Here is a 13,243-nt window from a genome sequence, read left to right as displayed (position 1 = left end):
GCAGCCCTAGGAAACTAATACACCGCTAATGGAGTCTTACATTAGACAAAAATAAACCACTTGGATTTCAAAAAACCTGGTAGGGCATGGCTTAGGAATTGTATGTGCAAAGAAATTAGTATGTGTTTGAGTACACGGAACACTCAAAAAAACGCATCAATGCTGTGAATATGGATACCAAGAAAGTTAATGCAACCCTAAAAAGACTTCATAGACATTTACTACCTAGAAAAGTTGGCAGTGGCAGGTGTATTCTGCTCCGCACAAGCGCAAAAGAGAGCTTTCCAAGTACTGCATGCAGTTTAGGGCTCCTCATTTTATCAGGACACCAAGTGTGGGCTAAGATCATCATACTGAAAGGAAAGCACTAGAGAAATGGTTGAAGATCTGGGGATACTTGGCCTAGCAGGGGAGAGCTTGGGAAGACAACTACCTTCAACTATCTAAAAGGTTTTCAAAAACAGGCAGAACCAGAGGAAGGGATCAGCCTAGCTTGGTGTAGTGCCATTGAGCTGAACTAGAACCAATGAGGGAGCCAAAGGGTGCAGATTTAGGCCAAATGTAAGACCTATTTAGCTAATGAAAATAAACTTTAAAAGTATATTGAAAGAAGCAACCCAAATGTCCATGAGTGGATAATTGGGATAAATACATTGCAGCGTATCTCTTCACTGAACTATTACTTGGCCATAAAAAGGGATGAAGTCCCAACACGTTACAACATGGATAGAGCTCAGAAACGTTATGTTAGGTGAAAGAAGCCAGACACAAAATGTCACATGCTGTATGATTCTCTTTAAATGAAATATCTAGTCTAGGTAAATCCAGAGATAGGAAGCCGATTAGTGGTTTCCAGGTGCTGGAAGAAGAGGAGGAATGGGAGTGACTACTGAAGTGGTATAGGGTTTTCTTTTGGGGTGATGAAAATGTTTTGGAACTAGATAGGGATGGTGGTCATACCACGTTGTGAATATACTAAGTGCCACTGCATTATTGACTTTAAAATGGTTAATTTTGTTATGTGAATTTCACCTGAATGAGAATTTTTTAGAAAGATGAAAAAAAGTATATTGAAAAAGAAGGCTAGCATCTGCTTCATGGTAAGCGAATCTGGATGTAGAATTTAGCAAACTCTGCATCAAAAAACAAGCACAGGAAATCACAGCAGAGAACTCCACAAGATCCCTCATGATGAAAATCCACTGGAGGGTAACCAATGACTAGGGACAGATGTTTCAGATTTTCCATCCTGGTCCCAAGGTTCTCTTCCTATACAACTTAAGATTTACTGCCTTAAGAGACTACAACTATTTTTATGCTTTCATCTTATGCAGAAACAGACACCGTCTCACCTAGACGTGGCAACGTTCATACTGTCTCTAACCTACTTATTAAATCAACAATCCATCGGCCACAGCCATTTTGAAAGTGTAACACACAATGATGATGAGTATTTCCCCTCCCCCTCAAAGGCCAGAGTCCTACACGCCTGTATGATACACATATTCCATGATAAAAGATATTAACCATTTTACAACAGAGGATAATGTGAGAAACCCTAAGGGGGGGTCCCCACAATAGAAGTGGAAGTCATTCTATTTTTACTTTTTGGCTGCACTGGCGGCATGCAGAAGTTCCTGGGCCAGGGACTGAACCCACGTCTCAGCAGTGACGATGCCAGATCCTTAACTTGCTGAGCCACCAGGGAATTTCAGGACTGGAAATCATTTTAGTGCTTTCCTCTTAAGAGGCCTTCAAGAAATTTAGTTGAACAACTGAATAAAGGGCTCCACCATGGGGCTCCTGCCCCAGGGCCCTACAGTTTCACAAACTATTTCTACCACTGCCTGGGGTGTGCTTGGGGGGGGGGGCAGCAGGGAGGGGGTTTACATAGATGTTTTCTCATCTCCACACCAAGAATGGAAATTTTAGTGAGAAAAAGTTTAACATCTAAGTTCTACAAAGAAAACCAAACCAAACCAAAGGAACTAATATTGTATTTTTGGTGAATTACATAAATACAGAATCCCCCATGGGTTCAGCTCAGAGCCACACAGACTTGGCCCTTAAGAAGTCAAAACCAGGGAGTTCCTGTCATGGCTCAGCAGTTAGCGAACCCGACCAGGATCCATGAGGATGCAGGTTCGACTCCCGGCCTCGCTCAGTGGGTTAAGGATCTGGCGTGGCTGTGGCTGTGGCTGTGGCTGTGGCCGGCAGCAGTAGCTCCGATTCCACCCCTAGCTTGGGAATCTCCGTATGCCGCGGGTGCTGCCCTAAAAAGGAAAAGGGAAAAAAAAAAGTCAAAACCCTTAAAATAAGATATACTAAATTATTTATTTTCTAACATGGGTAAGTTTTGTCTCTATTATCAGTGTGAAAAAGGGTTCTATTTACTTGGGAACTTTTACGTACACTGGAGTTTTCATTCCTGCATTTATCTGCACTTCTTGTGCAGCAGAGAATGCCCCGAGAGTATATTTCTAATAATCAGCGATTTGTATACTATTAAATTGCCAGGAACCTTCACATATGTTGTCAAGGTTGATGGTAAAGCACTTGTCTCTTACTGTGCCAGCCTCATCCTCACACAATAAATCTACTCTCATTTAGTGCGTGGTTGCAGTTGGCTTGAGTCCTTTCCAGAAGTGACTTGGGGTATGAGAGCTGGCTCTTTTGCTGGCTCCCGTTACCAGAGTTATGAGAAAGAAAGCTGGGATGATTTTGTTCCCAGGGTTTTAGAACCATCAAACCTGACAACGTAGGTGAAGTCCCCACTAGTCAAGCGCTAGGCAAGTCTAGTGCTGCTGTCCCAACGGCTATTTACAAATGCCTGTTTTTGCCCACAGATATTAATTTTATATAACCTGGGTAATGTTAAACTAGCTTTATAAATAAGGAAATGTCCTGCTTCTTGCTATGTCCCTAGTCCCTAGCAAAGTATCTAGGATATAGAAGGTGTTCAATAAATTACTATTAATGTCTGACACAGCAACCCAGAACTTAAGAACCAGATCAGGCATAATGCTGCAAAATAGACCCTTTGGAAAACTCTACGGTAATCACAGAGATTCTGTCCATCACACCACTGATTCTGGAGCTTCCCCGGAAGTCATTCTAGAAAGATGCAGCCTTTCCCTCTTACTAGGAAAGTCCAGGAACCTCATGAACAGAACTAAGAAATTCTCTTCTCATCACTAGCAACTGAAAAAGGACTGCAGGAGAGCGGGCTCAGTTCCACCGTCAAGGTCTCTGTGAGGAAGGGCAATGGGCCAGGATGCTCTGAACCTCCAATTACTCCCCAGGGTCATGTTCTGAGCCGGAACATGGCCCAAGGAGCTAAGTCAGGAAAGCTTCTCCCTGGGAAGAGGAGTCGATAACCTTGTAAATGCCTGCCTAACATGCTACTATTCTCAGGACAAGAAAATGAAGGGGGGGAAAGTAGTTCAAATTGCCTGGGTTGGTTCATTCATTCTAAAAAAAAGGATCATAAATGTTAAAAGATAATCTGATGTATTAAATCACTACCAGTAACACCATCAGCGTTTACTGGAAGGTTACAGATCTACTTCCTTTTACTTTCTCTCACCAAGAATGGAATCCTAAGACTGGCTGACTTTCTAAGAAGTAATTCGATTTTCAGTGAACTTGACTTGATGAGCTAGATATTTAATAAGTCTCAAAGGCAGCATGGGTTCCTGAAGCAAGGAGATTCTCCTGGAGTCTACAACTCGATTGATGAGTCACACTAAATATATATGCTCCTGATCTTTTTCTGCACCTGCTGATGCAAGTCTTGGGATGAGGCTGACGTAGAAAGAATCTGCTGTAACAGCTAATTTTTACTTACGTGTTCTGTATTTTTATTTAAATCTACATGCTACTTCACTAATTACCAAAGATACACTAAATAAGGCAAGGAACATTTTATACTTATCAAATGAGTTAAAAATGAATGAATGAAAATGCCCAAATGCTGCAAAGGCAGTGGTAAAACTGGTACCTACGTTGGGATAACCCGCTAAGAAAGCAGTGTGGCAACACGAACCATGACCACTTGTATTTACACTTGGATATGTACTGTTGGTAAGCAATACTTCAGGTACCAAAACGTAATTTAAGCAGGAAACTATTCATCCCAATTTTCTAGCAAAGGGACAGTGAAAGGAGCCTAAAATGTCCAATGAGAGGAGTGGTTAAATTTGTGTTTAAAAGTTTTAGTACTGAAAAATAAGCAGCAATGCAGACATATGCTCAATAACAGACAGATACAAAAGCGTTATCTTCATTATGATCGAAACCGCATAAAAATCCTACAGATATGCAAAAGAACAAATGAATGCACAGCAATGGTGGTAGCCATTTGTGGTTCTTACCTTCTTGCTAAATTCTGTGAAATGACATATTATCTTAAAATTAAAATAAAAAGCCACCAGGATGTCAAAGTATTTTCTGAAAACTTGCCTGTGTATCAAACCTTTTCAGTGAAAAGATCTGCAGTCAAGACTTGGTTATAAAACTGGCCTGTGAGTTAACAGGTTCCCTATTCTCACTCTCTTGTCACCCAGATCCTTACAAATCCTCAGACCAGATGAATTTGGAAACTGAGGCACATCTCAGTCCCGGATCAGTGAGAGAGAGGGCGCATTATCATTTTACACGTTCTCAGACAACCGAGAGCAAGTCCCGCTTAACCATGGTTAGCCTGGAGTTTGCTAGATGCCCTTAATCACAAAACCCTCTTGGCCTGGAAGATCTTCAAACACCCCTCTCCTCAGCTGGGGAAATGCTGCTTGGGTCCATGACGCTCCAAGGGGGCGACAGGGAGAAGGCATCTTAATCACCAGGAAGGAGTTTCCAGACTGTGCTCCCCAGATGGGAGTCACCAACAACTGGGGATAAGTCTGCCTTATCCCTCAGGTGCACGTGCTGTGGTGGGGAAAACGCTTGAGAACTAAAATGGAGTCCTAGGCAAACCAAATACGCCTTTAAGGTTCAGGTGTGGGAGGTTTCCTGGCCCTTGCTTGCAAAGGGAGTTCTGATCTAGTCTGAAGATAACAGCAGTTTCTACAAAAAGGGGTGGCATCTCTTCTCTGTAATTAAGAAGTGGCCACCAGAGATACCTGAGAAACCCATATGGCAACCAGTCCGTTTCCCTTTTAGATATAAACACGTGCTGTTCATGATGTCAAAAATAAAGCATACGTCTTTTTGAATCCTGGATATTTTCTTAAAGACATGTGCGTAGCAGTAGGGCATCACCACAGGGCAAATACCAGACACCCCTTACCCCCCGCCCCCCACCGAGTTCTTATGAGACTGTTACCTCTGGCCGGAGTGTAGCTTTCATGCAGACTTGGCAAAGAGGTCCATTTCGGGAAAACTGAAGGGGAAGGTGCCGAGTTCGATTTCGACATGTGGGCTCCTCACAAATCAGCCAGCCCTGGAGAGAAAAGAGGGCACTTCAGTCCTATCACCACCACCAACGGTACACAGAGAAAGCCTTTCGTGATCAAGACAGGCTCACTTCATTCCAACCTTCCTTAGACATTCTGAAATTGCCCCCTACCCTTCTTTCCCGACATGTTAATTCGATCCATGACCCAAACTTAAAAAGGTAACTCATGAAGTTTTAAAAAAAAAAAAAAGATCACAAGATGTTATTCCCTTTTCTGAAAAGAAATCCCTCCCTCCAACCCCGACTACATCAAAACCTCCCAATAAAAACTTTTATGATCACATGTAGCACATAAACCGATGGGTTTTAGTTCACTAGCAAAGACCACTACCACGCAGAAATGAATGACTTTCCCAAAAACCGAGTGACTACTGACTAGTTGCTTTAACTGCTGTGATCAGTTTTCTTCTTTATAAAATGGGCACACACTTACTTTATAGGTTTGTTGTTATGATGAGATACACTTAGAGGGCCTAGAACTAGCTTTGGCATAAAAGAAACACTGACCAGTAGAAGTAATTAGTTCATTTTAAATGACCCCAGATTATTTTACACATGTTCTCTGGAGGCACAGAACTGGCTGCAATGTTTTCAAGACAATCAACTGACTACTCTTCTGCAGCGGTTTCGAATAGCCATTGCCCACCTCTCTGGCCTCTAGAACCCTCTTCTCACTTTCCCCCTTCAGTTACTCTCCCTCGCTCACTTGCTCGTTTGAGTTTTCTGGCAGAGACGTGCTAACAATACGGTTGCCGTCTTAAATCAGCGCTACATTCTCCATAAGACATGTCTGTCAAAGACGGAATCTAGGACTCTCCATGTGGGGTTGAGCAAAGCTCAGGTGCTCATACCAAGGCACCAGGGCCTGTGGGCTTTAGTGCCACATGTATTAGGCATGAGGAGCCTCAGGCAAACGAGGGTGAAGCTCTGGGGTTCCCACCTGGGGAGCCGCAAGAGGGACCTGACTGCCTTTGGGTGTTTGGAGTGTCTGGCAAGGCGGACCTGTTGAACTGATCTTGAAGAGTAAGTAGAGGTTTGGTAGGTGGAGAAGACAGGAGAGACAACTTAGGAAGAGAGAACATGAGCCCAAGAAAGAAGGCTAGAGAGAGCGATGTGTGATATGATTGTGACATGATGAAGAAATGGGCCAATGACATGTTTAACCACATACCCGTGTTTCTAAACTGAACAACCTGTCGGTCTTTCTCCCTGGAGAAGAGCAGAACACACACAAATGTTGCTCTAATTACGCCAGGGACGTTCACCTGCCACTCAGTGATGCTGCCATGTGGTGGGAAACCAAAGCTGCGGGATGTCCCCACTCACTGTGACCTCTTCTGGCAAGTAGTGACAACCAAACTCAAGGGCAAGTGCCCAGAATCCACTCTTCCACCTCCATTTGTGGCTTTCACACCCAGGGTGTGTAAAAACTGTAAAACTTTATGACTGAAAGAAAATATGCTGCCTTTAAAGACTATAAAACTCATCTGATCAAGACATCCACAGTATACTTCATTCTCGCCTTCGGTCAACGGGCTGAACTATTTTAATATTTAATGTCAAGTTTTCAGGTAGAAGACCTTAAGGAGCCCTTGTGAAATCTTTAACATATTTATATAAATATTAAATTAATATTTAATATACTAAACATTGTGGGCAATAGTCAAAGAGCCTGCAGGCACACAGCTTCAGGAAATTACAATCTAAACAGGAAAGCAAGGTCCACACACACACAGACTAAAAGCAATTCACTATGGTCTGGCTGTACGAACCAAGTTGTAAGGTACCAGCAAGAAATGCTAACATAGGGAAGGGCTGGAGCCCTGTGGGTTCCACCCATCTCAGACACACAACTACTACCACAGCAAAAGCCCCAGACAAGAAGAATCAGTGGTTCTGAGTCAGAGGCAACCGTGTATTCCAATTCCTAGAGCCTATTACCACATTTTCTCGAAGACACATTTTTACTCACATTTTAATATTTATGAAACGCAGATGCATTTACAATTGACATGTACATTTAATGGTGTATTTATGGTTCCTCCAAAAAAGCTATTAAGTCAAGCATGCAGCTCACAATTGATAGCCCCTCAGTAATAACAATAAAACCCCCCCCCAAGATCCTTTGGTTTGGCCTGTTGTGGGCATGGGGGGAGATGGAGGGGTAGTGGGTCTGACCACAGCACCTGGTGTTGCATTTTAAATGTAGCCTATAAAACTAAAGGTGAGACTAGTTGTTTCTGGAAGTATCCATTTAGGCACATTAATAAATGAAACCAAGTATGAAAATTGCTGGACTGAACCACTCCATTATCATTCATTTGGGTCTATTACACTGTATTTGCTACCTGAGGGTTTACACACTTGGGAATATCTATCAGTTAACATTCACAACTAGATGCGGTAATTCAATTCTAAACAAAAATTTTAAAGAGGCAAGCAGATAGGTCAATTATCATGTTTTGAGACAATAAAGTATTAAGTACCCGAATACAATCTCGAAGTTAAAATTACTTTTAAAACACAATGTTCAAAGAGCTACAATTCTTTTCAGATGTTTTTGAAACTTGATTCCGTCAATTTATCACAACTTCATGACTCACTAGGTGAGCTGCCAACCAGGGAGATGCTAAATTGTCACCTCACCTGTTTCTAAAGCAAACACCCAACTCTATCTCTGACAGAATTAGTAACTAAATGTCCTTTCAAATCATATAGAAAACAGATAATATAATTTGTCTAGACTTCCTACCAGTTATAATTAACATTAAAGAGGTCTTTTCTTCTTTGTCACCTCTCTATTCAGTACTTATTTGGGTTTGTTTGTACTTACTATCTGTTAATCTCCCTTTACAAATGACAACAATAACTAGTGCTATTATGCATGGAAATTAAACATGCTGATAACTGTGTGAAGGGAACTGGGGCTGAAAAAAAAATATGAGAAGCCTGTAACTCTTTATGCCTCTTGTTTTATTTTGATAATTAAGCTTTTGGTCATGGTGTATTTTAAACAAAACTCTTCTATGGGGGAAATAGGCCCTAACCATAATCAATATATGCTTTGTTTCCATTCAGTTCTGTCAAGTACATTTAGTTAACCCTTTGTTCCCCCAGCAAATACTGACTGACTGTGCTAAACGTACTTTTCAAGGAACATGGGTGCTGTGAAAAATCAATATTCCTGGTCTTTCAAAATGTTCCACGATGAGGCAAATCTTTCTATTACAAGATCCTACAGTGAATTTTGCCTCTCATGAGTGGTAAAAACCAAACAAATGCAAATACTAACACTGTATAAATTCCCTTTTAATTATCACTCACAAGGACAAAATTAAACTTATTTTCATTTCTCATGTTAGGAAATAACATACAGCCCAAAGGTACATCGCCGAGCCAATGGAAGGGGAAAATTTTAATAAAACGTAGTTCTTTGGCAGTCCAACCTATAAAAAGGTTTGGGGTTTAAGTAAAAAACAAACCAAAACAAACAAACAAACAAACAAAAAACCAACCAGAACCACTCTAAGGACATCTGCCATCCAAATATATCACCTTATTATGCAACGCCACATGTAAATGCCCAATTGTCGTAACCAAGAGGAATAAGGTCATTATGTTTTCAGATGGCGACCTTAACCATGTTTATAAGTAGAAGGTTCAAAAGAGGTGAAGCCAGCCTGTCCAGTGGCAAAACAAACTTTGACCAAAACATGCACAGCTCTGTCATCTGTTACTTTAGTCTCAGCATCACTAATTCCTTGAAATCATTGTGTATGAAATTGTGTCAAATGCTGATTGGTTCTGATTGCTAAATTATATTTCTGAGGCCTCAACTAAAATGGTTTCTGTCTGCACATGCTAAAAAGGGATCGATTTCCGCTTGTAACTGAGGCGTTCCTGGTAGTTGCACCTTAAACACAAATTGCTATTCATTTGTGTACATTTGTATTTTTAGAAGGACGCACACACAGAAATCACCCAGACCCAGAAATGTGGTGCAGGGGAGGCATTCAAAAACATCTTTTGAAGAAATAAATGGAAAGAATAGAAGCAATAAAATAAGAATGCACAGGCGCAGGTTTAGGAAAAATAATAAGGGTCTAAAATCCACAGGGGAAATAAAATTCACAGTAGTTTTCATAGTCTTGAGTCCAATATATGGTGAGTCTGTCTCCCATTTCTAGTCAGTCACCAGGTCTGTCCAGCTGCTTTCTAGTCCTGTTACCACCAACCCCAGCCAAGCCCACACCTCAAAGCTGACCTACTACAAGAGCCCCCGCCCTGCCTCCTTTCCCCGACTCCACTCTCTCCCACACCCAACGCACAGACCTGCCAAGTGTACCTCCCCAGGGCCTCTGGGCTCCCATCCCCCAATCGGACACCTTCCATCAAGGATTAAGAACGCACGCTTGGCTCCCATTCCTCCTTTCTCAGCATTCTCTTATGCAAACTCTCCCCCCGACAGTGTTGGTTTTCTCAGTGTCCTCGCTGCTTCGTGCCTGCTGCCTCCTCCTTGAGCATCACTTTCATTCCTCTCCGGTGAAATTTCCCACCCCTCAGGGGCTTCTCCCTCTGGCCCAGCTAACGCTGAGCACACTCTGCTTTGCGCGATCCCTGAACCGTCTTCTTTTACTTAAACTGGATGGGCAGGCCCTCGGGGAACCATCCATTTTGCATTTGGCAGTACCCCCCTCACGCCCCCACAGTCTCCAGCACAAAAGTTCACACTCAGTGAAGAATATGGCATTGCGGTTATGAAAAAGGGCACTGGCGTGCGGTCCTTCCTATTTACTAACAGGTAATTTTGTATAAAATCATTGAACTTCCCTCCGAGCCTCGGTTTCCTCGTCTATCAAACAGGAGGTAATACTGTTTACCCTATCAGAGTTCTCCAGACGATCAAATAAGAAAGCACACACAAACGTTCAGGCAGTGTCAAATCTTGTTCTTATCCTCCACATGCTGCTAGTGCTGGGGAACGTCAGTGCTGGGCTCCAGCTGACAAGGGACCATTAAAGATGCACTCTTCAGGGAGTTCCCGTCGTGGCTCAGTGAAAACGAATCGGACTAGCATCCATGAGGAGGCAGGTTCGATCTCCTGGCCTTGCTCAGTGGGTTAAGGATCCGGCATTGCCGTGGGCTGTGGTGTAGGTCGCAGACCCGGCTCCGATCTGGTGTAGCTGTGGCTGTGGTGCAGGCCAGTGGCTACAGCTCCAACTCGACCCCTGGCCTGGGAACCTCCGTATGCCACAGAAGCGGGCCTAAAAAAAACAAAACAAAACAAAACAAAACAAAAAAAAAGATGCACTATTCCAACCAGGAAAGAGGAGCCTGGTCAGTTTCTAGCTAGTGTTATCCCCAAATGGAGAATGACAAAGAGCGATAACCAGTAAGACCAGGCGGAGTTGTTTCCCAATTTGACTGCAGAAGAGTACAACTACGCAGTCAACACAAGGGAAATTTCCATGTTTTTCCCAGTAAAACTATACTGGATCTGAAGTTATAGATGGCAGAACAGACAGTGAGGGGAAGTGCTTTATTTTCGGATTCACGGAGATTTTCAAGAGACAACACAATATAGCACTACAGTGACGTATGATTTAGTTTAAACTGTAATGGCTCTCCAGGAGTGCGGTGACAGGGTCACAGGGCGAGGCCTGCCAGTACGCGTGCTCTTCCAGAGTTCATCATATCATTACTATTTTTCGATAATGGCCGCTAACAGCTCCTCTTTCCAAACTATATGCCCTTTGAGAATACCAGACGCTCTTTTCGCCCAAAACCATTTATAAATGTTCTAGGGTTCCCTTGCATTCACATTTTTCTGTCACAGAATTATCCCTAGTGTAAAAATGGGTCTTCTTATAGACAGTGCACAGTGTGGGCCCACAGCTGCTTTTGAAGAATGACATGTTGTGATTTGGGATTTCCAGAAATATCAAAAAACAAATTGCTTTCTGACCCACATTTGCACCCAAAACTGGGCGAAAATTTTCCTAAGATCTCCAGGGGAAGTTTTAACAGGAACATAGTTTTGCTTTTAACGTTAAATCTTCTACGCTGCAGTCTGCTGGCAGGTCAAAGAGCGATTATTAACTCTCAGAGAGGAGCCATGGTAGGAGAAGAAAGAGCAAATCAGGAAAAATACATACATAACCTAACCGTTCACCAAAGTTAATACAAAAATATTTTTTAACAAAATTATCAAACAAAACAGAAGTGGAAAGTGCCTTGTTGGTCAATGTAAGAATTTTAAATATTATTAAAATTGATTTTTAAAGTAAGACATGTCTTTAAGTGACGAACAGTCACATGTCATTTCATCCAAGTTATTTGAAACTTATTGATCTTATCATTTGTGCAAGCACCAGGCTCTGCCATCAGTTTGCTGAAAGGATAATGGAGCACTCCCAAACTGCTATGATAGGTTAGATGCAAACAGTGCTCCTCATTTAAACACACTGAATAGCACTACAAGTGGACAAATTCCACCCTGAGCAATTGTATATTACATGAAAAATTAGCAAGTTGCTCTGCTTTGCCTCACATCAAATCCAATACCATAGCCTTGCTATTTTAATTTGCAATCAAGAGGTTGAGCATCAGAAGATTTACGTACCTGAGGTACATTAAAGAGCCCCATGCGGGCCATCTTCTCCTGCTATACTGTGAGCAGAGAAAGCCAACAATTACCAGCAATTTTATTTTACCACTGTAGGACAATACTAGAGCAGTTAAAATTGTCTCTGTGCAAGCAACCGGGGAAAATATACTTAAAATCACTTTATATGGAAAATTACGTTTTGGGGAAAAAAGTTCAATGGAGGACATGTATCTTTCTGTATGGGCAGCTAAAATCTCTCTTAGTATATTCAAGCCTATTCTATAAAATACGCTCCCTATTCATCCAACTCAAAAGCTAGCTACATTCTTAGGCTATAATAGGTCACAACTAAGTACATGCTACCTTGCTTCAGGAATAATTTTGCTTTGTCTGTCAACTGTCAACAAAGCACAAAGAGCTCATGCAACCCAGTCATGTACTGTGGATGTTAGAGATCTAACAAAATACAAATAGTAAGAATACAAGACTTCCAAGCCGCCCTGCTTTCACTTTACACGAGAAACTGAAAGCATTTTCCTCCCCGCATTCTATTAATCTCTGTTGTATTACAAACCTTTTCACAAAAGACTCTTTTTTCCCTATGTGAAGCTACGAGTGACTTGGGGATGTAATATTCCAACCATGATGAATGTCCAACTTGCTAACATGAATGGTTATAAATGGATGTGTCAGTTAAGGCAAGGAAAGAAGAAGGAAAAATGGCTATGCTGATGCTTACATTAATATTTTAGTGATGGGAGTCCCCATCATGGCTGAGCGGTAACGGACCCACCTAGTATCCTTGAGGACGTGGGTTTGATCCCTGGCCTTGCTCAGTGGGTTAGGATCTGGTGTTGCTGTGGCGGTGGTGTAGGCTGGCAGCTACAGCTCTGATTCGGCCCCTAGCCTGGGAACTTTCATATGCTGCAGGTGCGGCCTAAAAAGACAAAAAAAAAAAATTTTTTTTTTTTTTTTTTTTTTAGTGACGAAGCCTCTAAGAAAAATTGTTCGTTATCCAAAACTGCTCCTGCCTCTTAAGTCCTCACTCTTGCAAAAACATCACCTTAGGTGTGGACACACACTAACCAGTAAGCTTCAAATGTTAAGTCTTGGTTTCACAAATATGTACACAGAAAAAAAGACTGGAAGGAAATACTCTAAAAAGCCATGACTGGTTATTA

The 13,243-nt window shown here is 42.0% G+C and overlaps 1 protein-coding gene across 1 annotated transcript in view; it reads right to left on the bottom strand.

Moving 5' to 3' along the window:
- POLA1 (DNA polymerase alpha 1, catalytic subunit) overlaps positions 1–13,243 on the bottom strand; it is a 307,921-nt gene that overhangs the window by 100,419 nt on the left and 194,259 nt on the right. The window contains exon 35 of the mRNA XM_047764123.1: positions 5,324–5,440. Within this exon, the coding sequence (XP_047620079.1) occupies positions 5,324–5,440 (117 nt within the window). The remainder of the gene's footprint in view (positions 1–5,323; positions 5,441–13,243) is intronic.

Source organism: Phacochoerus africanus, chromosome X (genome assembly GCF_016906955.1).
Source record: "Phacochoerus africanus isolate WHEZ1 chromosome X, ROS_Pafr_v1, whole genome shotgun sequence".
NCBI lineage: Eukaryota > Metazoa > Chordata > Mammalia > Artiodactyla > Suidae > Phacochoerus > Phacochoerus africanus.
Note: the sequence above shows the minus strand (reverse complement) of the source record. Positions and strands in the feature narration are given on the sequence as shown.